The sequence below is a fragment of the Aythya marila genome, assembly GCF_965140915.1.
Source record: "Aythya marila genome assembly, chromosome: 3".
Classification (NCBI taxonomy): Eukaryota; Metazoa; Chordata; class Aves; order Anseriformes; family Anatidae; genus Aythya; species Aythya marila.
Window position 1 is genome coordinate 31,561,165 of NC_139044.1, and position 23,595 is coordinate 31,584,759.

The window sequence follows — 23,595 nt, forward strand, 5'->3', positions numbered from 1 at the left end:
GTCGTATCCCAAATAAGTTATGAAATTCTCCCACCTCTGTGAGCCAAAAGGTGCTGCTATCTACCCAGTGCAGGGAAATCCATCTCAATTCAATGCTAATTCCTTTTTCTGCCCAGTAGCTCCCTTGGATTCATTGATGAAATTCATAATTTATATACAATTTCTAAATCTAACCTCTTGCTGCATCCATCCAGTGGTTAAGTTCTTGCTGGTCCACACATCTGAAGCTTTGGGATAGGCGTGACCAACTGATGTTAGTTAACTTCATCTTTTTGGGAAAAATCAACAGCTCAAGCAACTGAACAGCCTCTAAAAATAAAGAAATGTTCTTTTCATGTGAAAATTTGTGGACAGCAACAGAGGTTTTAGAAGCTGACCAAAATGAATTGCCATCTGGAGTTTGCATTAATATATTTGGATGCACTTTTACAGCATTTTACCATGGGTACACCAAATTGAGAAGGATTTATTTTGGATGAGTATGGATTTCCTGGAATAGCTGAATTGCTACTTGTACTTGTTGCTGCTTTTTTTTTCGCAACAAACAGCACATTGTAATTCTGGTACATAAATGAGAAAGAAGAACTTTTTACCTCAGCAGCTGCTCGCTTATCCTATAAAACTGTAGGAATTTTTGATTTGTAGTAACGAAACTTTGTTCTTAATTAATTAACGAGTTACTACAAGAGATTATACAAGAGAAAGTCACAAGTACACATAAGAGGAGATGATGAAAAATCTGTATACTGATACAGGCATGGTGAGATTTGTCTTTCATACACTTAATTTTACGCATGTTGAGTGGTCCCTCTGATGTAAATGTAGTTTATGAACTAGCTCAAGCATAAACGTGACATAATATAGCCTGTCTCATCTCACGTTTCATATACAAATAAGAAAGGAATTCTTACTATACCTGATGAAAATGTGGGAATTTTTGAATTTCAGAGAGAAATTCAGAAGTCTAAAACCCCAAGAAGGTTGTGCTATTCATCACAGCAGCCTGTGGCTGCATGCAGTCAGATCTCATTCTCAAAAAGAGAAAAATGGTGTTTTTGTTTTGGTTTGGCTTGCTTTTTTTTTTTTTTTTTTTTTACAGTTATGAGTCATAAAAACACAGAGCTGCATAACGCATTCCCCCATAAAATACAAGTCACCTAAGGCATTAATTTAAAGCTTTAGAGCTTGCACTGAGTCTCCTGTTCTCCATCCAAGTTCCCCTTCATCAGACCAAAACTGTACATGTATGTGATGCTGTACCCTGGGACAGTGCCAACATTTTATTCCTAGTTAGGACATTGTCACCAGGAGTTTGTGATGTTTAAATTGTGAATGAGCATCCACACAAAAGAGCACAGAGGAGGAATCCCTGGGGGACCCAGGGAATGAGGTGGCGTGATTTGGGAGCAGCAGGGGAACAAGGTCTGTCCTCTGGGATTAAAGCAGTCAGCACACCAGGAGGTATGCAAATGCACTGGTATTCACTTTCAAGCACTGAAATGCCTTGGCACTCAGCTGAATGGCTCCATTCAGTTTAGTGGGAGTTTCGCAGCTAGTGGGTTAAGAAAATAGAGCTCTAAACCTCTGGCTTTGCTACTTACAAACAGGCACGAGAGGGTGAGCGGCCACCACACCATAATTTGTACTTCAAACAGACTGAAACTGAGGTTTCCAACCCAGATGTGAACCCATTTTTAAGCATGTTAAGCAAACTCCGGCCTAGACACAACTTCTTCCAGATGACACATCGGTAGAAAGGATGCATTACCATTGCTCCAAAAAGCAGGGCCGCATTCAGGTCAGGCTTCAGACCTACCTTTTGACCACATATGGGACAATGGGACACAAGATGATGTTTATCAAAACCCACAGAGCCCAGGAGTACGCAGCTTCCCCATAGCCAGAACCTAGTTTATTTGCACAGTGGCAGTCTTCAGGTTTACATTAGAAGCATCACAAAAAGAGTCTAAATTTAGATCAGATTATTATGCTGCTGCTGCATCTGTGTAACAACTCACCTTATCACTCCGCCACTGCTGGGGATAAAGAAATGCATTTAGAAATCATCTGCAATCCTATAACATTTTAATCTTTCTCCCAAATTGGAGAAAGAGCTCCTTAGTCCTGCTTGTCTCCTGAGCCCAGTTTTAGCTCAGAGGAAAGTAAAAGTGAAGACCTGCTGTTCTTCACTTAGTCCAGATTCTGTGAGAGACCCAAGGGCAAGGAGAAAGCTCTTTCCAGCTTGTCCATGTATGTTAAAGCGCTTTGGTCTTTGCAGGAGCTGTGCTGACTTCCATGGCTCTACTCTCCATTTACACAACTGTAAATGAGAAATGTAATAGATCCTTACAGCATTGCCTCATTAGTAACTCAAACTAACTCCTTCATCTAGGGCTTTTTCATGACTGAGATTTCAGAGAAGAGTAAAATCAAGGGGCTAGAGACATGCAAAGGGACAAAGGACAGTGCTTCTCAAGCTCCATGGCCATCCCTGCACATAAAGGACCAGTTTCTCTGGCACATATACTTCTCTGTGTGCTATCACATGGGACATAGTTCCCAGTTCCCAGGTGCGGCTCAGTCTGTAGCAGCAAGTTCTGCTGAATGCTGTTGATCTCTCAATGAATTACTAAGGATGACAACTGTCATGCTCACAGTACCCATATACACCATCTACAAGAATTCACTGAGGGCATAAGGAAAAGCAAACCTATCATCATGACTCAGGTTTTGCAGGAGGTGAAGGCACATCTATCTGAGGTGGTCCAGATGCATGACACAGCACATCATTTTGCAGAGGAGTCCCCAGGGTCTAGAAGTCCTTTTGTACATCACACCCAAGCTTGCACAGATATTTTGTCCAGCTTTCAGAGGATAGAGCAGTCTTCCCTAAACAGAGCAACACTTTTCATTGAGTGATACAGGTATACCTTGGGAATATAAAAACTACCCTAAGAGATGGAATTGCATGGCCACATGTGCCAATAGAGATGGCATCTGGTGTGGCATTAAAAAGATTTGTGGTTTAAAGCTTAACTGGGAAACATACCTCATTGTTTTAAGACAGGACCCTCATTTTAAATCTAAATATAGGAACCATATGTTCCCACACATAAGCACAGTCTTCTCTCACTGTTATTACTGCAAAAGACTGTTGCTAGAAATAGATATTGCAAAACTGAGGTCAGAGAAGAATGCTGTGTGCTTGATGAAACGAATCCCACATCAAACACACTTTCTAACTCAACTACATATTCGGGCACTGGAAAAGACTACATAGGGAGGCCGTGGGTTTAAGTACAGGTTATACAGATGTTCTTCGGGAACAATCCCCTTATGCTTAACCTTAACCATGTGAGAGCAAAAGAATGAACTACCTGACTTCTTCAAATCCATCCCAGGCCTGTGTTTTCATACTTTCTATCTTTTTTTATGATGCTGGATTTAAGCATTAGTATTTTTAGTGAAACAGTTTTTAGATTCTGCCAGCAGATGAAAGAAATCTTCAAGAAAATGAGTTGGGCAGTGAAGAAGCGAGGTTTGATTCTGAACACATATGTTAGATGGGAGTTTTGTTGCAAGAAAGCTTATAATTTTCTGTTATGCTTCTTTTTTTTTTTTTAGAGGGCAAGCCAAGAAAAGGTGTGACATATCCATCAACTCTTGAATATTCTTCCTCAAAAAGTACAGCTGTTAAACCAGGCAAGTAATTATGATGGACTTTTCCTTATGTCTATTCACATCTATCTCTTGTAGCATCTCAGTTGTGTAAAGATTTAATTATAGAGAAACTGAAGTTAATGTACCCCTTATGTTCATCAATATTATTATCTCATTCAAGTCTCTCATGTTTTCTTTATATTAAGCACATAGAATTATTCTAGATATATATATATATTTTTTTTTGTTATGCCCAGTTTCACAAACCTCTGTTCCCACCTACCTTTCCCCTTGCTTTAAGTCTGAGAGTATGATGTTGTATCTTTCTCCTAGTGCTATTTGTGTTATCTCTTGGGATCTTTGATGTATGCAGTACATATATATATAGTGGATTATAATAATTATTATATAGTAATACATAGTACTACAATATTAATGACACAGATGGCAATGCACAGCAGCTTTAGCTAAGGATCATATGATAAGGAATTACTCTGTATAATCACTTTAGCCTGTAGCCTACTCTGTCATACTCAACTCGGTTTAAATAATTTAGTTGTTTTCAGAGGTCTTTGATATCAAGCCACACACCAGGTGGTAGTTGATATTCAAGTGTCTCTATCATGGAAATGACATTTGTTTGTGCTCCCGGTCACAACTGTGTAAAGTCTAGGCTCTACGTAGGGAGTCTGAATGAAAAAATAAATGTCTTCTGCTACTACACACTTCCTTATCATGGGTCTTCTGCTCTTTGCTGAGCCCAAGCCTTTCTGAGCTTATGCACTGTAAACAGTGGTATAAGGAAATGCAATGTATCTTCCCCATGTATTCAAATGCTTGTCAATAAGTGCATCCACCCAAGGTTGCACAGTTGTTACTTGGAGTCCTGCTCTTCTCCTGTATATTGCTGTTGATCCATGAAAGCAAAAGTACAGAGCTCTTTCCTCATCTTTAGGTTTTTATTTACACAAAGACATCTGAATGCTGTAGTTGTTCAGACTGAATATGCATCACCTAAAGCCAGGCCTTTAATTTACGGTTCCTGCGCATTTACAGACAAGTAGGTACATATTTGTACATATGTCTTGATGCAGAAACCATTGGCCTAAATATTATGCAGTACTAGAAAGGAGGCAATACTTTAGAATTTTATTTTATTTTTTTCTAGGAAGCATTCACTAAAACTACATCTCTCTGTTCCCAAATCTAACCACACTTGAAGTATCAGTCCAAGTTCCTCACACCAGAGCAGGAACAATCACATTCAGGGTAGAGCTCAGTAGGCTGTAAGCAATGATTTCTTCCACCAGTGAGAAAACTGACATTACATGAAAATCTGTATAGGAATGGGAAGTATCATCAAACCACGTTGCAGTCACAAACAAAATATCAGAAAACTGCTCCTGCAGCAAAGCAAAGATGCAAGTGACTTCCTTCACTTTGTTCCTGAATCAGTTTGAATGAATGAAAGTGTTACAATCCTAGCAACAGAAACTGTGCACTCATGCAGAGAAAACCCAGGATGACCAAAGGAGCAAATAATAACTGATATATCAAACACAATACTTGAAGAGCCCACTGCCTTGCTTTGCCCATCCCTGTCCCACAAGTAGAGATCAGACCACCACGAGTAGTCTTCTCCAAACCCAGTTTATTCCCACTGCCTCCACTCAGCCATCTCAGCTGTATGCTGCCAGAAACAGTTTGTTCTTGAGATAAGATCTCTGTAATATGGTGCTAGAGCCATCTTGCAATACGGTATTTCATATTTCTTTTTCAATTTTCAGAAAGTTATCTTCTTCCAACTTAAATTATAGAGACCACATTGCACAGCTGGGTATTTAAACCCATTGTATCTAGGTGTTAAAGGCAGTCTTTTGAGGATTACACTTATTGCCAGATTAGAGAAAATCCTACTTCACATCTGATCTGCGCTGTCAGAGACGCGCTTTTGGTCCTCATCCTAGGGGCACTGGAGACTCATAGTACCTGATGTTTCTTTAAATGCCCCTCAAAAGATGGGCAGAGGAGGAAAAACCTTCCCAAAGTTGTAACTAATCACAGCAGGTAAAAAAAAAAAAAAAAAAGAAAAAAGCTACATTTAAAAAAAAATAGTACAAATTATTAAGTAGCCATTAACCCTGGAGCAATTTCTTAAATAGGTCAACGCTGTCAAAATAGCTAGAGAAGAGAAAAAAAAATAAGAAAGAAAGATCAAAATCTTCCAGTACTCAGTCAGACACAAATGCATAGGCGGATTTGTTTGCTGGGTAGCAATAAATGAACTGTAATAAATGTTCCAAGTACTTTGATGACTTTGAGTCTTAGAAGAACAGAAAGACAAAAAATAATTTAAAAAAAAAACAAATCCTTCTAAGCCAGTCCATGGCACTCAGGATGTGGTCCCATCTGGGAATGTCAGGCAAGAAAGAGATGCATCTGAATGTGAATTAGTGACTGAAACGTCACATGGTAGGGCATATTCACCAGGCACCCTACACACACCAAGAGCCTGACTCTCATTAATCTTATGAGGATTGGTTTATTGGTAGAAAAAGAAAAAAAAAAAAAAAAAAAAAAAGAGTGTTTGCTCACTTCATAAATTCTGTTGACAATGGCAGGAGCTTTTGGGAAATCAGACACCTAAATCAGGCACCAACAACATCAGCTGACTACTCTCTAGAGGCACCCATCCATCACTTTTTCTCTCCTGGTGAGGAAGCTCTGATTAGACCAACTAGCCTTTCTAACACTAGGTGATGGGATGCCTGCTTTTGAGGACAAATAATCTCTGAATAGAAAATTTAAATTTGTTTTCTTTCAGAGCTGGATTTCCTAATGTCTTCATTTTTTCTGCAGAGCCTAAGAAGCCTGAGCAAGACTTAAAAGCTCTGAAGAGTGCAGGCACCTCTAATACATCAGAAAAAGCACTGGAACAAGGTAGGGGCTGGGAATCTCAGTGCCCTTTTCTACAGAAAGCCCACTGCTTTATCCCATCCAGCCTAGAATGCCCACAACTGTTCATGAGAAGCAGTCTGACACTGGTAACACACAGCTTTACCAGCCTCCACTCCACAGCCTCTTTCCCTCTGAAGTGACCCCATTACATGAGTGCCTGCAACCGCTGCCTGAAAGGCATGGGACTACTCAGAGCAGAGAGGACAGCCTCACCATTTAATTTCTGCCTGTGCTTTGGATGAGTTCAAGTGTCACAAACTTCAAAAGCCTGCATTGCACCTCTCAGTAGTTTCCTCTGCAGAACCTATGCCCTGCAAACCCTGTGCAGATCCTGTGAGGGAGGTGGGCACCCTGCCTTTGGGAGCACTGGGAACAGCTAGCCCTTGGGAGCTCCTCTCGTGTCCCAGGCTCTAGCAGAAACCCAGCCAACAAGTGCCAAGGCAATATCTTTGCTCTGTTCTTACTATGCTGCTTCCCTGGCCCAGGGTTTTCTGCTATACTTTTAGATTGCAGCCTCCTTGCTCCATGCAGCCTAGGTTATGGAGAGCTGACATGCCCGCTCCTGGCTTCTGCAGCACCACATCACATGGGAAGAATCACTGTGCCCTCTGTCTTCTTGCTTTTAGTGTGGCAGTGTGGAGCAGGGCACTGCTCAGCCCAGAGAGCCATTCACGCTGATTTTTCAGCTGAGTTGTTTTGTTTTTCTTCTGAGCTCTCTTTCAGCATTATCCCATTAAAACTGTCTGAGGTCTGAGTTTTTCACTGGCTAGCATTAGGTGGTAATTAATCCACCAGACAGCTTCATGATGGTGCTTTCCAAAAGGAGAACATCCAGCAATAAAATGCAAGCTTGTGCTGTGCAGCAATGAATAGACTGAATAAAGGCACACCATTCCCTTTCAGTGCACACAGCCTGTCAGGCCATCCCCAGGGATACAGGCAGGGAGGAGAGGAGCAAGACTGGGGTGAACGTGGAATATATTCTAGAGTGGATTTTGGTAGATAGATTGAAGAGAACAGGAAAGGCTCCTTTCTAAGATAACAACTTGAAAGAACTGTAATCATGCTAAAAACTTTGTATAATGCTATTTAGTATGCACATTTTTGCAACTAGAATTGTCTGTTCTCACGACAGATGATACACTTTAAAAGTAGTAACAACTGTGAGCTGAGTCAAAGTGAGATAAAATCGGCACCTCCCAGGCGGTGCTCTCCTCCATGCTCCCCTCAGCCAAAGCCCTTGTGTGTGCTGCTCCTGCCCTGACCCTCTCCTGAATCACCCTCCCCTAAAAGCTGTCTTTCTGCCAAGAGCATTTCAGTGATGCAGTAGGCAATGCATATTTTATTCTGGTCTATGACTCAGAATTGCCATCTTTTATTACCAGATGTCAGTTGATTTCCATTTATATGGACTTTCTAACAGCTTAATTACACTGAGAAAAGATGATGGCAAAACAGGAACTGCAACTGGCTGTTTGAACCACTGCATAGGTCTGAGACATCTGTCAGGCAGCAAGGTTTCCCTGTTTAAAGCAGAGAAAGTATAGAGGAAACATAAGGCTATGACAGCCTGCTGTCAGCACCTCTAGACAGCATCACACAGGCATGCATGGCATGAGGTCCACAGATGAGAATGTTTGTAGACACCCTGAGGAAAACACCAGTGACTTGGTTGCCTTAAAGAGGGAGTGTTACTAATGATGTTTCTATGTGTGTCACATAGAACTTCATAGGGTGATTGTGTTGATTTTCCTGCAGGGGACACAGGCCGCAAGGTGGATCAGACATCACCGGTACCGACACCAACTATACAACTGGCCACCACAACTCCAACCCCAACCAGCACGACCACAGATCCTTTCACCACAACACCAAAGCCAACCACAACACCTGCAACAACCAGAACCATGACAGCTGCAGCTGCAGTCAAGTCTCGACCTGGACTGCAGCATAGGGTCAGAGATACAGGTCAGTAGCATGGTTGTTTGCATTGCTTTCCTCTGACCAACACTTCTGCTAGAATTAAAGGAACAAGGCAGGCAGTTGAACATACCATTATTTAGTAGATCATGAAGTCAGCAGTTCAATGCAGACACACAGAGTGGATAAGGAAATTAATTCCAGCAGATGGGCTGGAGTCAGAGCTGTACAGCCTTTGAGACACATACAAAATCAGTGTGCCTCACATAAACATGTGTAGATTCTCCAAGATAAGAGTTCATCTGCAGCAAACACAGCAATTATGGTTAGTCCTTATCTTTGCATATAATATACTGGCATCTAAACTGATCCATGTGGGAGGAAGCTCTCCATCCTCAAATGCTGTGATAATTTTCAGTTGCAGTAGTCAACAAATATTTCCTTGATTCATATGTCTGGACTAAGCATTCAACAAATAGCTCAATATACATTTTAGATTTGATTCTGTGATAACTTCCAATAAATGAAAGCTATAATATATTTTCTGTAACAACTCTTTGATTTCAAAGATAAAAACACTATGATGGAATTATCCTCAAGATTTTTGCACACCTGGTTTTCCCTAGTCTTTAATTCTCCCCTATATTTATTATTAGAAAAAAAAAATGCAGTTTATTATGGCTCAATAGCTGAAAATCAAAATGTCTTATTTTCAGGTTCTAGCAGCGTCCACCCAGCATATTCATCTGTGGCAGCTGCAGCATCAAGTAAGTACCATGAAGAAGTATGTGCCACAAGGCATTCGATAAAATGTGTTTTAAGGTGGCAATGATCAAATAACCTTTCAAGCCCCAGCAAAGTCAGTGGTTGAATACAAGCTGGATTTAAACTCAAAAATAGATGCTTGGCCTGATTGTCAGAGATGCTGATCACCCATACCTCTGGGGAAGCCTTTCCAGCAAATTGCTGCATATTTCAGCCTTGAAAAATGCTGGATTTTGCAACACTTGAGATAAAGTGTGTGCTGTTTGAATTGTATTTGCCTATTGCTTCCTTCTGTCTTACTCTCTTAAAGGAAAATCTCATTTAGTTGTAAGATATAAAATACAGATGGCTGCATTGCTGTCTGAACTTAGGGCTGAGAGCTCTGAAATGCTGACTTCAGTTAGACCAATGCTCTTTTGGAAACCTTAGGCTGTGGTCCTGAGCCTGGCATAAATGTGATGTTATTCCTGGCACACCACTTGTGTTTTTGACAACAGAGTGGTGGCTGTTCAGAGCTCTGTATCTTCATCCAGAAGTCTGCTTCCATTCCAGCCACAGGCTGCAATGCAAACATGTAGAGGAGATTGCCCATACAATGTGTAATTGCTCAGCTGTGCAGTCAAGGAAAGGAGAACATTTTCAGTTATTTGCAAGTTTCTGAGTATGAGGATATGATTGCTTTTGAATGAAAGGGAGCTAGGAGGTTTTATACCCTGTTGCTATTTCTGAGTGCCTAGAGCTTGGTTCTGCTCTCACACACCTAACTCTGGTCATCCCTGCAGCTGAGTAATTCAGAGCCAAAGCACGTGGCAGGCATCTTCTGGCCAATTCAGGTCTTGAGGGAAAGCACCATTAAATCAAACTCAGCTGCGAGCCCAGAAGTCTCCTACTTTACTACTTCTGCCTAGAAAGCCTGCCTGCACCATGAGCATCCCCCTTCATCAATTCCCTCCTGCTTGGAGGGCTAAGAACAAGGGACCCTGCACACCCAGACCAACAGACCATGCTCCTGCCCTGCTCCACGGGGTTAATCTTACTGCATCAAATGTGCAAGTATGTGAATAGCAAGATTAACAGAAGTGCTAACACAATTCAAAGCAGATTAGTCTCAGTGAGAAACTGCATCATTCGGTACCTAATGTGCCTGTAAACCTGGTCCTGCTTGTTGCTCTTTTTTATTTCATGTACCCTCAGGCTGAGCAAAAAAGAGGACATTATTGTCTTTTACTGACAATTAGAAAAACCCATCTGAGATTACCCAGTCAGTAAGAGATGTGTGTTGAAGGTGAAGTTTTGGCAACACTGAAACCGTGGAGACCTACTTCTGACTTCATGGACTTCATTTCTAGAACCATGTCCAGCATGTCGCTGCTCAGCATCTGGCTTCCTGAATTATCCTGATCTCTTCTTGATTCTGAAGGAGAACAGCTTGTTGAAAACAAACAAATAAAACCAAAACAAACAAAAAGTGCAAATCTACTTTTGAAGCTATAACCACACAAGCAGTTAATCAGTTTTCTCTGTCTGAAGAGTCTTTTGAACTCACTCCTGTTATTCAAACTGAAGTTTCTGATGTTGCCCTTGGGCATAACCAGAGTTTGGCTTGACCAAACAGAGTCAAATGTTCTGTACATCTTGGCTCACAGGGATTTGCAGACCTACTTCTCACAGGGCATTCACAGTTCACCTGCAAAAGACGCTTCAGAAGTAAATAACGTTAAAACAGAGCACAGTCAGAAGGAGAACAGCTGTGTCTGCTGTAAGCTAAGGTGTTTTCATTTCCAGCCACTGGTACTGGCAAAAGTTCACAGGGGCAAAAGCAAAGCAGGACTTGCAGCTTAGGGCATTGGAGCAGGGGTAGAACTCCATCCTAGCTCTTTCTCTTCTTTCCCCTTTATCTTCTGTTTCTGTCAAAGATGTGGAATCACCAAAATTTATGAGACTGCTCCATCAGAGGACTCCTGCGTTAAAGACTTCAACGTGGCAAAACTGCTAAATGAAAAAAACACTGATGTATCTAGCTTGGCATTTGACAGCTTATTCCTCCTTACCTGCCCTACTAAAGAGTGCACAGCTCACCAGTGCAGTATGCAGCACAGGAATATCCTGAGGAGGAAGCAGCAACAGGAATGGGCTCTGAAAGTGGATACAAAACCTATTTTGCTCTGGGCACAACTCAAATTTCAGCTGTGCTCTGGTACAACAACAGCTTCTGCCTCTTTCCAACAGCAGTTAACCCAGCATGCTCGCAGGAACCATGAACACACTTGCCTTCTCCCGTCCCAGCTCTTCAAGCAATTTTCTGCACAGCTGCTTGGACCCTAGATAAGGATTGATTATAAATCCAGTGCTTCTGTGACCACTGTGATCACAGTCATGTCCCCATCTTCTGTGTCAGACCAAAGCACTGAGCTGGCACCTCCACACCAGGCAGAAAGTGCCTGCCGTGCGCTCCAGCTCAGTTCAACCATTGCATCTCTTTTCAGCCAGTGACCCCAAGCTGCCTACCACTGTACACTGCTGTGCTTTCATCCCCAGCTGTGACTCATCACAGTAGTAAGAGTAGAAAGAAAAGAAAAAGAGGAAAGACATCATCATTGAAAGCAGAACAGAAAGCACTGAAAACTCTCAGCCAACAGTGCAAAAACATCAAGGCTCATACATATAGGAATAAGGGAAGCACAGGATAAGGGGGATAAGAGCTCCATCTGGACACTAGGTGGAACAGCTAGAGCTTGGGTTTGGATGCTGCCTTCCCCCCAGGTTAACTCTGACTGCTCAGCCCACCAGCGGTGCTGACCAAGTTGTGGGGTGCAGTTGTGTTATTTGCACAGAGTAGTTGCTCACCTTTTCACATGAGTTTCCATCATCTGTAAGGAACATCCCAAAATGCAATTCTCTCTGCTGCCCTGGCATCCTTTCCTGCCTCCATGCCTCCCACTCACTACAGACTTGCTTCCAACCATGGCTGGGATCATCTTCTGTGGCAGATCAGAGCTCTTCCCCAGCATGGTTGCATTTTGCTGATCCCAGCCCTGACCGCCACTGTTTCCAGAGCTGGTTTTGGATTTGCCTTGCATGTTCATTCCTTGCCCTGTTAGCCACACATTACATACAACCATTCTTGCTGTTTACCACCACAGCATTGATCTTAAATGGAACATCTCTAATTGGGTGTTTAGAAGGTTTCTCTACTCCACTGCCTTTATTTTTTTGGCCCACTTCTTGCAATCACTTGGTTACTGCCTGTCCCCAGTTCAACTTCTTGCTCAGCCTTTGGCTTGCACAGAGCTCTGCTTTAACAGACACACAATTTCATGCCACAGACTCTCTGGCTTTCCAAATCAAAGGAAGAACAAGCCTTGTAGGCCCTGGAAACATGATTACCACTTTTCCCCTCTACTACTACAATACTCCTTCCAGCAAAAAACAGCATACTGCAGGGATGCCTTGGGGTGGCACAACAAGAGCAAACAGCCCCGCGGGCCCAGCAACACCCAAAAGGAGCAAAGAGGGCAAGCCAGGCTGCTCAAGGGTGTGGAGGGACTAAGCAAAAACTATGGCACACAACGCTTCTGAGCTAATCTCTTTCTTAGCCTCTTGTACTCTGTTTCTACTGACCTTGTAAATTGTGTTACATAGACATTCAGGCTCAGCTGTGACAAACGCAAACCGAGGCAAGCTTTCAGGCACAAAGCTAATTTTCTTCCAGCTCTTTGGCATGTACCCATCTTGGGTATGGAAAGCATGCCCACCTCTGTGCAACGCTGCTGCATAAGCAGACCTTCCTCTCCAGAACCTGAAAAGGCAGCCTCTGCCAGCTGCAGATCACCTGGAGCCAGAGCTAGAAGCCTAGAGAGTTCAAAAGTCTGGCAGATGAGCCTGCAATTTACTAAAACAGGATCTCTTTGGCTTCCGGAGTTTGCAAGCTCTCTCAGCACAGCTTGTAAAATCCCATCAAAAGACTTCCATTGGCCTGTGAAGATTTGAGATTGGGTCATGCATAAACTATTTGCTGTCACTAATTTTGTAATATCAAGTCCCCAGGGAGCACCTGTTCCTGTTTCCTGAGACAACCATTCCAAATGGTCTCATTTATGATATTTTATTGAGAAAAATATCTTGCAGACCCCCAGCCAGTGTTCACAGAAGTCAGGTACACATTCCCACTAATTTCAGCAGGTTTTGGAATGTTAAGGTGTAAGTTTGTTAACAAACTTCATAAAAATAAGTAATGAGAAGAAAAGCATGATTGAAGACATGATCTTCTGCAAGCATTTTGAGCCTTCAGTATTTTTGTACAATTGGAATTTAATGTGTTAACCCAATCACCTTAAAAAAGCATTTTGTATAGACAGTGATGAAGACACTTTAGACACATGAATTCTCCCACATTATTTTTATCATTGTTTCATTATTTACAGTCTGCCTGCTTGCACTCACCGTCTCTTGTCTCACATGGTAAGCTCGCTGCAGGAAGAGTAGTATCTGGTCTGGATGTTGTTTTGTTGTTAACCTTCCTCACATAGCCAGCACAACTGGATAGTACTGAAATAGAAATAAAACCAAATAACAAGTGTGAGCAATTGAGTTAAGGAAACTTAGAAAGGAAAGTAAATCACAACATTAACTACAAACACCTTAAGTGTAAACCAAAGGCATTTATAAGTAATATTCATAACTGAATGTTAACTAACGTATGTGACAGACAGAGCAAGGCAATTCTTTTTTAAACTTGTTTAAAACGTATAGTGTTAACATCTCAGAAAGGATATTAATGAAAACTCTCTATATATGAACCATTAACTCTGATAGCCATAAAATGAGACTCACTGAAAGTCCCAAGTAGAAGTAGCCCTGCACTAAACATGGTACAAATGACACTTCTCCATTTTGATGTCTACAGGACAGGTTCAGGCTGCACAGGGAAGAGGACTGAATACAGGTATGTATTCTACTAATAATAACTACTACATTTTTTTATTGCTAGAACGCTTTGTCTTTTGGTTCCATGTACTAACCAATACAATATTTTCAAAGCATTCAGGGGCCCTTCCACATCTACAAATAACAGGAACATTTTACGACCCAGTACAGGTAAGCAATTGCTTCTCTGATTTCTCCTTGTAGCTAGTTCCACCACTTGCATCTACTGAGCAGATATCACAGTGATTATTGCATGACAATAGTGTAACTTTCTTAAAAAAAAAATAAAAATAAAGCAATGAGAATAATTAAACCTAGGTTTGTTCCCACAACAATACCCTAAACCCATTTATATGAGTCTTTTAAAAAATTTGCTGTTGCAAAATGACAGGGGAACTTTGTGCCTGGGGAAGCTTGGGGTCCATCAGTCTGACCCTACAAGTTCTTCCCGTTTCCAGCCCCTGAGCATGGCCAGCATCTCAGGATCCAGTGCCCATTGCTCCAGTGCACAGGAGAACTACAGCACCTACTAATATTCAGAGTCCTTTCTTCTGCTTTTGCCACCCTTCTTAAGCTTTTAAATTCTTCAGCTTTTTTTTCTTTTTTCTTTTAATCCTTAGTTTCCATTTTCCTTTTCCATTTTGTTTGAAAACACATACAGAAAGATAATTCGGGGCCCCCATATTCCTGGTGGTCCTGCTTCTCTCTCCTGGCCAGCTGACATCTAACCTCACACTCTTTCTCGAACCACACAGGTATTCAGCGCCAAGAGCCTGTTGCTGCTTTCCGGAGGCCTGCTGGGTCTCCAGCCCACCTAGGTGAGCCAGACTGCTAGGAGCAGGTTTTCTGCTCACTTTCATGGTTTTAGTAACCCCAAATTAGCCCACAAGCTAATTAGAAGAGGCAGCTCTGCAGATGGTTTCTGTGCGTGCTGGAGAAGCACCAGGGCGAGCCTCCTGCACTGAATACCAACTAGCAGCATCCAGGACAAGAAGGCAAAGGACAGCTATGTCACTGGCAAGCTGTTGTTTCAGGCCGTGGGAATCAACATCTACCACAGTGTTTGCAGTTTTCCTTATTTGTTAGTCAAAATGAGGAACAAAATCCCAGCCCCTTGCAGCCTATCGGGTCTATGATCAAGCTAAATTTCGTTCTGTTCCTGCTATTCCTGGGAGCCTCCAGGCTGATTGCAACACAGAGATTGCCTTTAACACTGAGGGGAGAGACATCATCTATGCTTTCCTTCTTCCCTGGCTGTGCAATTCACCAGCTGCTTCATCAGCAAGCAGCCCTTTCAGTGGGTGCTCTGGACGCCTGCCGAAAACTTCACGTGGCTCCAGAGCACTCGGTTCACATGCAAACACCAGCTCTGCTTTGATGGATAGCAGAGCTTCTCAGGGGTGGCTTTTATCCAGGAGCAGCCAGAGCAGGGAGTAGGACGAGAGCACAGGCAGCTAAATGCCCTGGGGAGGGAGAGGCTGCGAGGCCTGGGGGTGCACCTGGGGCCTTGACAGCTCTGGTGAGCTCTGGGAGGTGCGGGAGAAGTGCAACAGGGCAGAGCCAAGGGTTCTGACAGTAAGGCTCAAGGACATCCTCATGCAGTAGGACTTCCTGAGAGATAGAGGCTAGTATAAGCTTGCCCAGCAGTCTCTTCATCAAAACAGCTGTCTGTAGTTGACCTAGTTACAGCCTATTTAAAATGGATGCACTCCTGCTCCTCTTGAGATTATTGTTAATCTCACTTTTACACTGTTCCTCTTTGTTTCAGTCTCAGCCTCTTCCCTCTGGTTTCCATCCATAATTGTCTCATATTCTTTTTTTTTTTTTTTTTTTTTTTTTTTTTTTTTGCTATACCAATGGCACAACCATTTCCGTTTACTAATCTCACATTTGTTGCCAATCTTCTTTGCCCTTGTCAAAATCCAGTGCCCACCTTCAGAGGGGAAACAGCTATGTGCCTGTACAGAACAGCAGAACAAATATGTTGCCTGCAAAAGTGCCAGTCACAGCAATGCACTAACTACACGACACCATCTACAGGGGAGAGAGCACCTGGGATGGTAGACCTGCCCCGCTGATGGGACACAAACAGGAAGAGCCCTATGATCTGGACCAAAGGATGTGCTGGCTAGTCCTTTGTCCAGCCAAATCTTTGCCAGAGAAGCATGGGAATGCAACGCTGAGGCATGTTTAAATAAAAATCAGAGTTTGACCCCAACCAAACATATCTGCTTAAGGCATCTTAAGATCCCCCCCAAGATGATTTGAAGCACAAATTTCCCATCAGGAGTTATTCTGTTTCCTCAATCACAGAACAAGAAGGAAAAACCCATAAACATACACTTGCTTATTCCCCATGAATCCTGATCCTGTTTTTTTCTGCCCAGGTTCTGGCAGCTCTTCCAAGCAGTTGCTTCACTGTTGCTTCACTGTTGCTTCAGCGTTGCCTCCAAGCAGCCAATTTCTCTCACGATCAAAGGGAAATTCCTGGACAACTCCTTGCTTTCTTGGAAAGGAGAGTTGTTTTTCTTGATTCTGTGAAGCGAGCACATGCTGGTCAGCAAACAACACTGACTGGGTCTGTGGGTTTGGCCAAGCTGTCGAGGAACTTCCTCTCTCCAGCTCAGGTTAGCAAAAAGGTTTGCTTGGAAAACGCCCATCCTGACACACCATTCATCTGCTCAGCTTCTCCCTACCTGTTTTTAAGAAGCTCTTGATATTACACATCAACTCTCTTGATATCTTGTGCTCACCTAGCCCAGATTTTTTTTTCCAAGATAAATATGCAATTATTAAATATATATATATATATATATATATCAGTCTTGTAGTATTTTAAAAATAAACCCTTGATTCTTATAGGCATCATTAAAGGAAGAAAAAAAAAAAAAAAAGAAAAAGAAAAAAAGGCCTTTGCAACTTAAAAGAATACTAATTTTCCTTCCAAAGCACATTTCATTGAGAGCTTGCTTTGTGATGTGTCTAGGACTACATCCAAGAACAGAGCTTTTGCCTAGATTTACATATCACTCAGAAATTAGTGCATTCTTCATGTTTGCAGCCAGCTACCCCAAGTCCTTGGCACTTAACTATTGCTTTTCTTTATTAAGGTCTTCTCACCACAGAAAGTTTTCAAAGGATGTGAGCCATGAGAAGGCTGCTCAAAGAAGCCATAGACAGCTCTCCCTCATAGGGAATTGGAAGGACCCACAGTTGTCTGAGTCAAACTAGTTCTTGAGAAGACCTGATCTAGAGGTCCAGCATTACTCCCACCGACAAAAAGCAGTCTTTTCCTGAAGTTACTGAAAACCATCTGTTTTTTCTGAGGTTAAAGTCAGATAAGCTTGAGGAGCCTGTGCTGCAGCCACAGAGCCTTGCACCGAGGGTAACCCTTGGCTATGAGCTGGCAGCAGAAGCAAGCCTGTGATTCACAGCACAGGCACATTCCCTTGCTCTACATCCTTCAGCTCACTTCTCTGCTTACAAACGCAGATGTTTGCACAGCTCCTATGCTAATTTCATGTGCAGTGCAGTTCCTGCACTTTTTCTCCCTGAAACTCACAGCAATGTGTTTGTAAAGAAGGCTCAAGAAGTGTTTGTTTGTTCTTGATTTACTCTTTGGCCTTTTTTTTTTTTTTTTTTTTTTTTTTTTGAGCCAGTCAGGCTGAGAACTGGCTTCATTAAAATCTTTTCTTTTAGCAGCCATTGGACACTTCTCAGCCCTCTCTGAGCATGAAGCAAACCTTTTGAGATTGTCTTCTCACAAGATGGCCTCACTGAAATCCATTTTCTTAGTGACAGAGGTCAGAAAATGTGTTGCCTGCTGGTAACAAACAAGCACCAGACCTTTGCTGTGGATAGGGTTGTCCTGCTCCACAGCCACCATCCCTATCTCCACTCAGTGCTCATGACTCTCCTCAGGGATGTACAGAATGCTGGCCAGTAATCCTGTCCAGGTGGTTGATAAACTAGGAATAGTTCTCCTATTTTTCCTTCTCTGTTGCCCACTCCTGTCCTTCCTTCAGCCTACTTCTCCTCCTGAGTGAAATCACAGCAAAACTTGCGTCTGTATCATGACTGATTTCTCAGCCTTTCACTTTCTCAGTTTTCCAAATTCATCGTAGTGCATCTAAACAGTGCTCACTCAGCATGAGGAGGGAAGAGGGCCTGGAAAAATCACCTTAGCCACGAAACGCATCAGGGGTTCCTCCTATCTGAAGGGAGAGCACGTGTTTATTCAGCAATCTCACGCATGCAGCAATCTCCCTCCCAAAGAACCTGATAGCTCCTAACTGGTTTGACAATCTCATGGCAAGGTGATTCTCAGAGTGTCCTCTGGCCTAGTAAAGAACTAGCCTAGTTCTTTACTAGGCCAGAGGACACTGGCAAGCCCACAGCTCCTTTATTTATTTTTTTCCCCCAAACCTACGTGTGGTTCACCCACTGGCTCTAGTTCAGACTACATCAGCTGCCAGTCTAGTCAGGGAAACATCACTTTTTAGAAAAGTTCTTCAGCATGTTCCAAGAACAGAGGCAGTTTGGGGTTTATTTATGAAATCATCAATTCTGATGGAGTTTTCCCACGCCTGATAGGCTGCAAAAAAAGATTTAGATGCCTTCTTTGGGTTTCTATGGGTTTAAATGATACAGAGATCAGTAGGTGGGAGACACATGCAGATTTTCAGTGGGAAACAATCTAGGCCAAGCAAAAGTATACTGAAGTCAGTATACTGCTTCAGTGTCAGTGAAGAGGAACAAAACCAAAATAGATTTGAAGAGGCATATTTAAACTCATAAAAAAGATGACTGCTTTGGAGGCAGTGATGTGAGGCTGTTAAATATGGCTTGAAATGTGTTCGTAAAGGTTCCCAGGTTTACTGATTTCCTTAGCTCCTATTTGTTAATGGTGATTCACCATATGAATTGACCTTTTTAAATTGAGCCAGAGCTTTGTAATCTCCAGTAATTCCATTATTTTCAGTAACACTTTGTCTTTTCTTTCATGTGTGAAAGCAATGGAAACAGACTTATGGAAACCTGGACTGAGCCTTTTTGACACAGGTAAATATTTAAGACGTTCAGTAACTAGTCTGGGAATAATTGGTTTCCATCACACATGGGGAAATCTAACACTATTCATCAGGCCCATGACACTGCTGATAACAAGAAGTAATTACAGTATTTAAAATGATAAATGAACTATGTTGTTTACATCTTAGTAGATAAAATTACTCTGAGCCTTCATCATTCTCAAATTCCTGCCTAAAGCAAGAACAAAACAGGTGCGCTCTGGAAAGCCCTACTGCAGGAAAGGGGTTCTAGCTGCTGAAATCCTTTTTAAAATAAGTTATTTTGGTAATGCCACAGGTCAGAAGGCAGTCTAAAGATGCATTCAGAGAAAAAGGTGACAAATTATTCTGATACCAATGTACTTAACAAGGGAAAGCATTCAGATGAGGATTGGGCAGTTTAAACTGAGTATAAAGAATAGCAAATACTATTTAAATTTTCTAACGTTTTAGCCTTAAAAAGTGAAAACGGCATAGAGAAGACGGCATTTTTAGAAAGTGAGAGTTTGAGTGAGAAAAAAAAAACAAACAAACATTTGTTTCAGGCTCAAGAGACAAAAACAAGACTTGAATAACCCACAACCTGATACAAGTCCCAATACTGACCATATTTAAGGGACCCCTTTTCTTGGGAACATTTAAAGGAGACTATGCAAAATACGTGGCAATTCATCATAAGGGATTCTTATAAGGAACATCTCGCGTTAAGACATCTTTTCCATCACCAGTTTTGTTGAGAAGGCTGTGCTGTGCTGGTGGCCCTTGCAAAGACCATTCTCTTGAATGCTCTGCTTACTTCAAAGCCCTGGCGTGACTAATCCTTGTGCTGGCTGCTATGAGCAGCATTGCCCATTTGCATTAGCTTGCAAATCCAGTGTCAGTAGCTGTGGCTGTTTAGTCAAAATTTGCATCAGCCCAAACAAGAACAGATTTCCCTTCTCTAGCAGAAGCACACTAAGCCAGAGAGAGGATGTGTTTCTATCTGTTGGAGCTTAAGTCTTCCGTGTGTTTATTTAGAAAAAGCTACAGTGCTAATGCCAGTGGTACAGAGGGGCATTTTGAGACAGCAAATGACAGATTGCATTAAATGTAGTGAAAGGTTAGGTGTGGGAGAAGGGATGTAGTATTAATAGTTTCTCAGAAACTGAAGTGCCTGTATGATAAAGTCTGATGAATTCAGATTGTCACTTCAAAGGACTGGTTTCTGGCGCACATCTAGTCACTGCTGTCTTACTGAAATGAATGGAAAGTTTAATAAGCATGGACAGCTGTGACAATCAGTGAAGGGAACTTTAATTAGCATGGAGGAGGCTGCCCATGCACTGAGCAGAAATTCCCATGGCAATAACAACATTAAATTGGACTGGCAGAGCAGGGCGGCCCATAGACACTGACCACATCCCCAATTAGTGGGGAAGGTTATTTGGCAGGTGACCTTATTGTTACACCAAGCATAAATCAGCCTGCTGACCCACGGCCTTAGGAACTGGTAACAGCGCTCATCAGGGCAAGAACGAGGAGAGCCGTGCTGCCCACGCGTGGGTTTGCTGCGCTGACATCAGCTCACATCAGCTGATCAGCTGTGCACTCGGGTACAGACCGCAGATTTTATCAGGTGCAGCTAGATGTGTAGGGCAGATAGCTACGAATTGACTTCCTCTTACCACTTGGTTGCGAGAGTGAAAGGCACGTGCTTATATCTAACTGCACAGCAGCACTAAATCCACCTCCTTTATGTTCTTTGAGTAAGGCAGGCGCAGGGGGCTGCACGTACACGGTGCCAGGCTGGCACATGCTGGGCGCTGTGAGATGGAGCGTGGTGCTGGTCTGCTACTGAGGAAACGTCCCATTTCTGCCTGATTAAAGGCCACGCTGGAGCACCCACAGTCATGAGGACAAGCTGATGAGTATTTTAGGCTTTAAAGAAAAAAGCACAGTCATTTTCCTCTGCTTGACAAGGAGAGGTTATGAACAGCTCCAAGTCATTTCTTCATTTTTTTTTCACATTGCCCATTGCCCACTCCAGTTCCAAGTGTCATAACCAGTGCTGCCAGCAAAAAGAGCCATCACCTTCCTACAACCCTGCATCTCCTGCCAGCCCACGCCCCCCACATGGCTGGGGCTGAGTGGCACTACAGGGTGCCCCATGTCACTGCCAGCTGCTCTCCTTCCTTCCAGCTTCAGCTCAGTTGTTTTGCTGTCATCAGTGTGAGAGAGTACAGGGCTCCTCACTGAGCACCCCAAAACCATGGTGTGACCCTGTGTATGATCCAGCGTGACCCTCAGGCAGGAGCAGCGCTTACACACACACACCCCTTGCACACCCGCTCCCCTGTGTGGAGCCACGTCCGCATCCTCATCACGCCTGCAGGCCCTTACACCCTCACCAGCTGCCGGATGGAAACGGCCCCACTGCCCCTAGCCCCTCCAAAAGGCAGGGAGGGGACAGACCTAAGAGCAGCAAAAAGAAGAGTTAGGTCAACCCAGGTCTTTTTCTGGGCCCAGAACTGAGCATATACTTCTATTTAGAATAACCTCAACTCTTGAAAGATAGGCCAATCTGTATACATATAAAAAAATATATAAATAAATATATATATATAAATATACACACACACAAACATTACTAGGCAAGCCAAAAGGACTAGGAGCTAGGTTTATTTGGCCAGATTTCTTTGCCAAATATTTTCTCCAACCTCAATTTACAATTAATAAATTCTCAGATGAACCAGGCAAATGGAAGTTGGACTGGTGGGAGCTGAAGCTCGTATTTTCCCCCCGTTTTCTTGAATGTTCCCTGCATTATTACAGCTCAGTCATTAGGATCTTCAACAACCAGCTCAGGTGGTCCAGGACCTCTGAGCTGTTACAGCTCTTACACTAGGGTTGCTGGAGGCTGACTGCTATGGAGAGACAAACCCTGCAGCACCTTGCAACTTCTCTTATATATTAAGGTCACGCTTTCTGAAATTACCTCTCTAGTGTCTCTCTCTGAACACAGTCTTTCCTTGACTTGTTGATGAAGATTTAAGGAAGTCTTCCTTTTACTCCTTTTATAGAAACAATATGCAGCTTGCAGAAATAATTATTTTGACAAACTGCTCCTTGGCGAGTGTTTAGTTTGGGGCTTGTCTGATCATTGCTGCCTCTTTTAAGGATTATCCCAGATAAATCCCACTAATCTTGCCATGCTCTAGTGAAAAGGAACAGCTTTTTGTCTTTGCTTGGGAGTGAGATGCTGCGTGGTTGGAGACACCTCCCCAGACATTCAGTACATGGGTGAAGTTCAGCATTTTCAAACCCTTTAAAACCAGAAATCACAACTCCCTGTGACTCACAGCATCTCACAAAGACAAAAACTCATGTTCCCAAGGCTGTAGCATACAAACATTGCAGCCGGGACCTCAGCTAAAATCCACTAATAACCTATGAGACTGTTTCCCATGATTTTTCTGTAGGTCTCCACCACCCTTTACTGATTTCTCTGTGATTTCCAAACTAACACAGCCTCCAGGCTGAAGCCCCATGGCTCGCCTTGCTTCCATCACTGTAATGTGGTGAGCTGTGGCATTGCCCATGCCCTCTTCTCCAAGCAGAAAACCAACATGCTGAAGCCATCATTTGTCTGCCTCCAGCATTGCACAGCTCCTTGCAAACAGCCAGCAAAATGCGGGCGCTGTGGCAGCACTGCTTGCAGCAAGGAGGCTGACTCACAGAGGGGAGTCAAACAGCCAAAAAACACTTACTGGCTCAGTGCTCGCAGCTGTCTGTCCACTGGGACACATTTTAGTGTCATTTCTAGAAATGCCTGGGCTCTTGTTTTTAGCAGGAACCACCCTAGACGTGACACAGGTGGAAAAGAAAAGTTCCCAGGACGTGCAACCTGTCCTTGCTTCCCTCTCACATTTACCAGCCTCAGGCTGCAGGGTGTTGGGCAGTGGCTGGGGGCTCCCTGCACACACACTCCTCTGCCCCCCAGAGCCAGACAGCCCCTGGCACACCCTGACTGAGCCTTCATCTCTCTAGGCTTCGCTTCAAAGGAGGACCTGAACCCGAAGCCACTGGAGGCGACCTCCCAGGGGAACCCAAGTACGTACATCAGAATTAATTTCATAATTAAACAATGCTATTTTGTTAATTACCTGTTACTAGAATGTGTTCAAATTAAGTAGCAACAGGGAAGTTTTGAAGAATCCCAAGAAACTCAAGGAATGCATTTTCCTCCAAGGAGGACGGACGATCGATCTCCATCGATCCCTCTGACAGACGCAGTCGGATTTTGCTTCTGTAGGAACAG

At 43.0% G+C, this 23,595-nt stretch overlaps 1 protein-coding gene across 2 annotated transcripts in view; it reads left to right on the forward strand.

The window, feature by feature from the left end:
- The window catches only part of VIT (vitrin), a 53,408-nt gene that overhangs the window by 20,893 nt on the left and 8,920 nt on the right, over positions 1-23,595 (forward strand). Inside the window, exons 6-14 of one of the 2 annotated variants that reach the window (XM_082755910.1) lie at positions 3,625-3,702; positions 6,520-6,600; positions 8,377-8,586; positions 9,255-9,305; positions 14,210-14,248; positions 14,344-14,400; positions 14,985-15,047; positions 19,243-19,290; positions 23,325-23,387. In XM_082755910.1, the coding sequence (XP_082612036.1) occupies positions 3,625-3,702; positions 6,520-6,600; positions 8,377-8,586; positions 9,255-9,305; positions 14,210-14,248; positions 14,344-14,400; positions 14,985-15,047; positions 19,243-19,290; positions 23,325-23,387 (690 nt within the window). The remainder of the gene's footprint in view (positions 1-3,624; positions 3,703-6,519; positions 6,601-8,376; positions 8,587-9,254; positions 9,306-14,209; positions 14,249-14,343; positions 14,401-14,984; positions 15,048-19,242; positions 19,291-23,324; positions 23,388-23,595) is intronic. The other variant, XM_082755911.1, reaches the window with a different exon arrangement.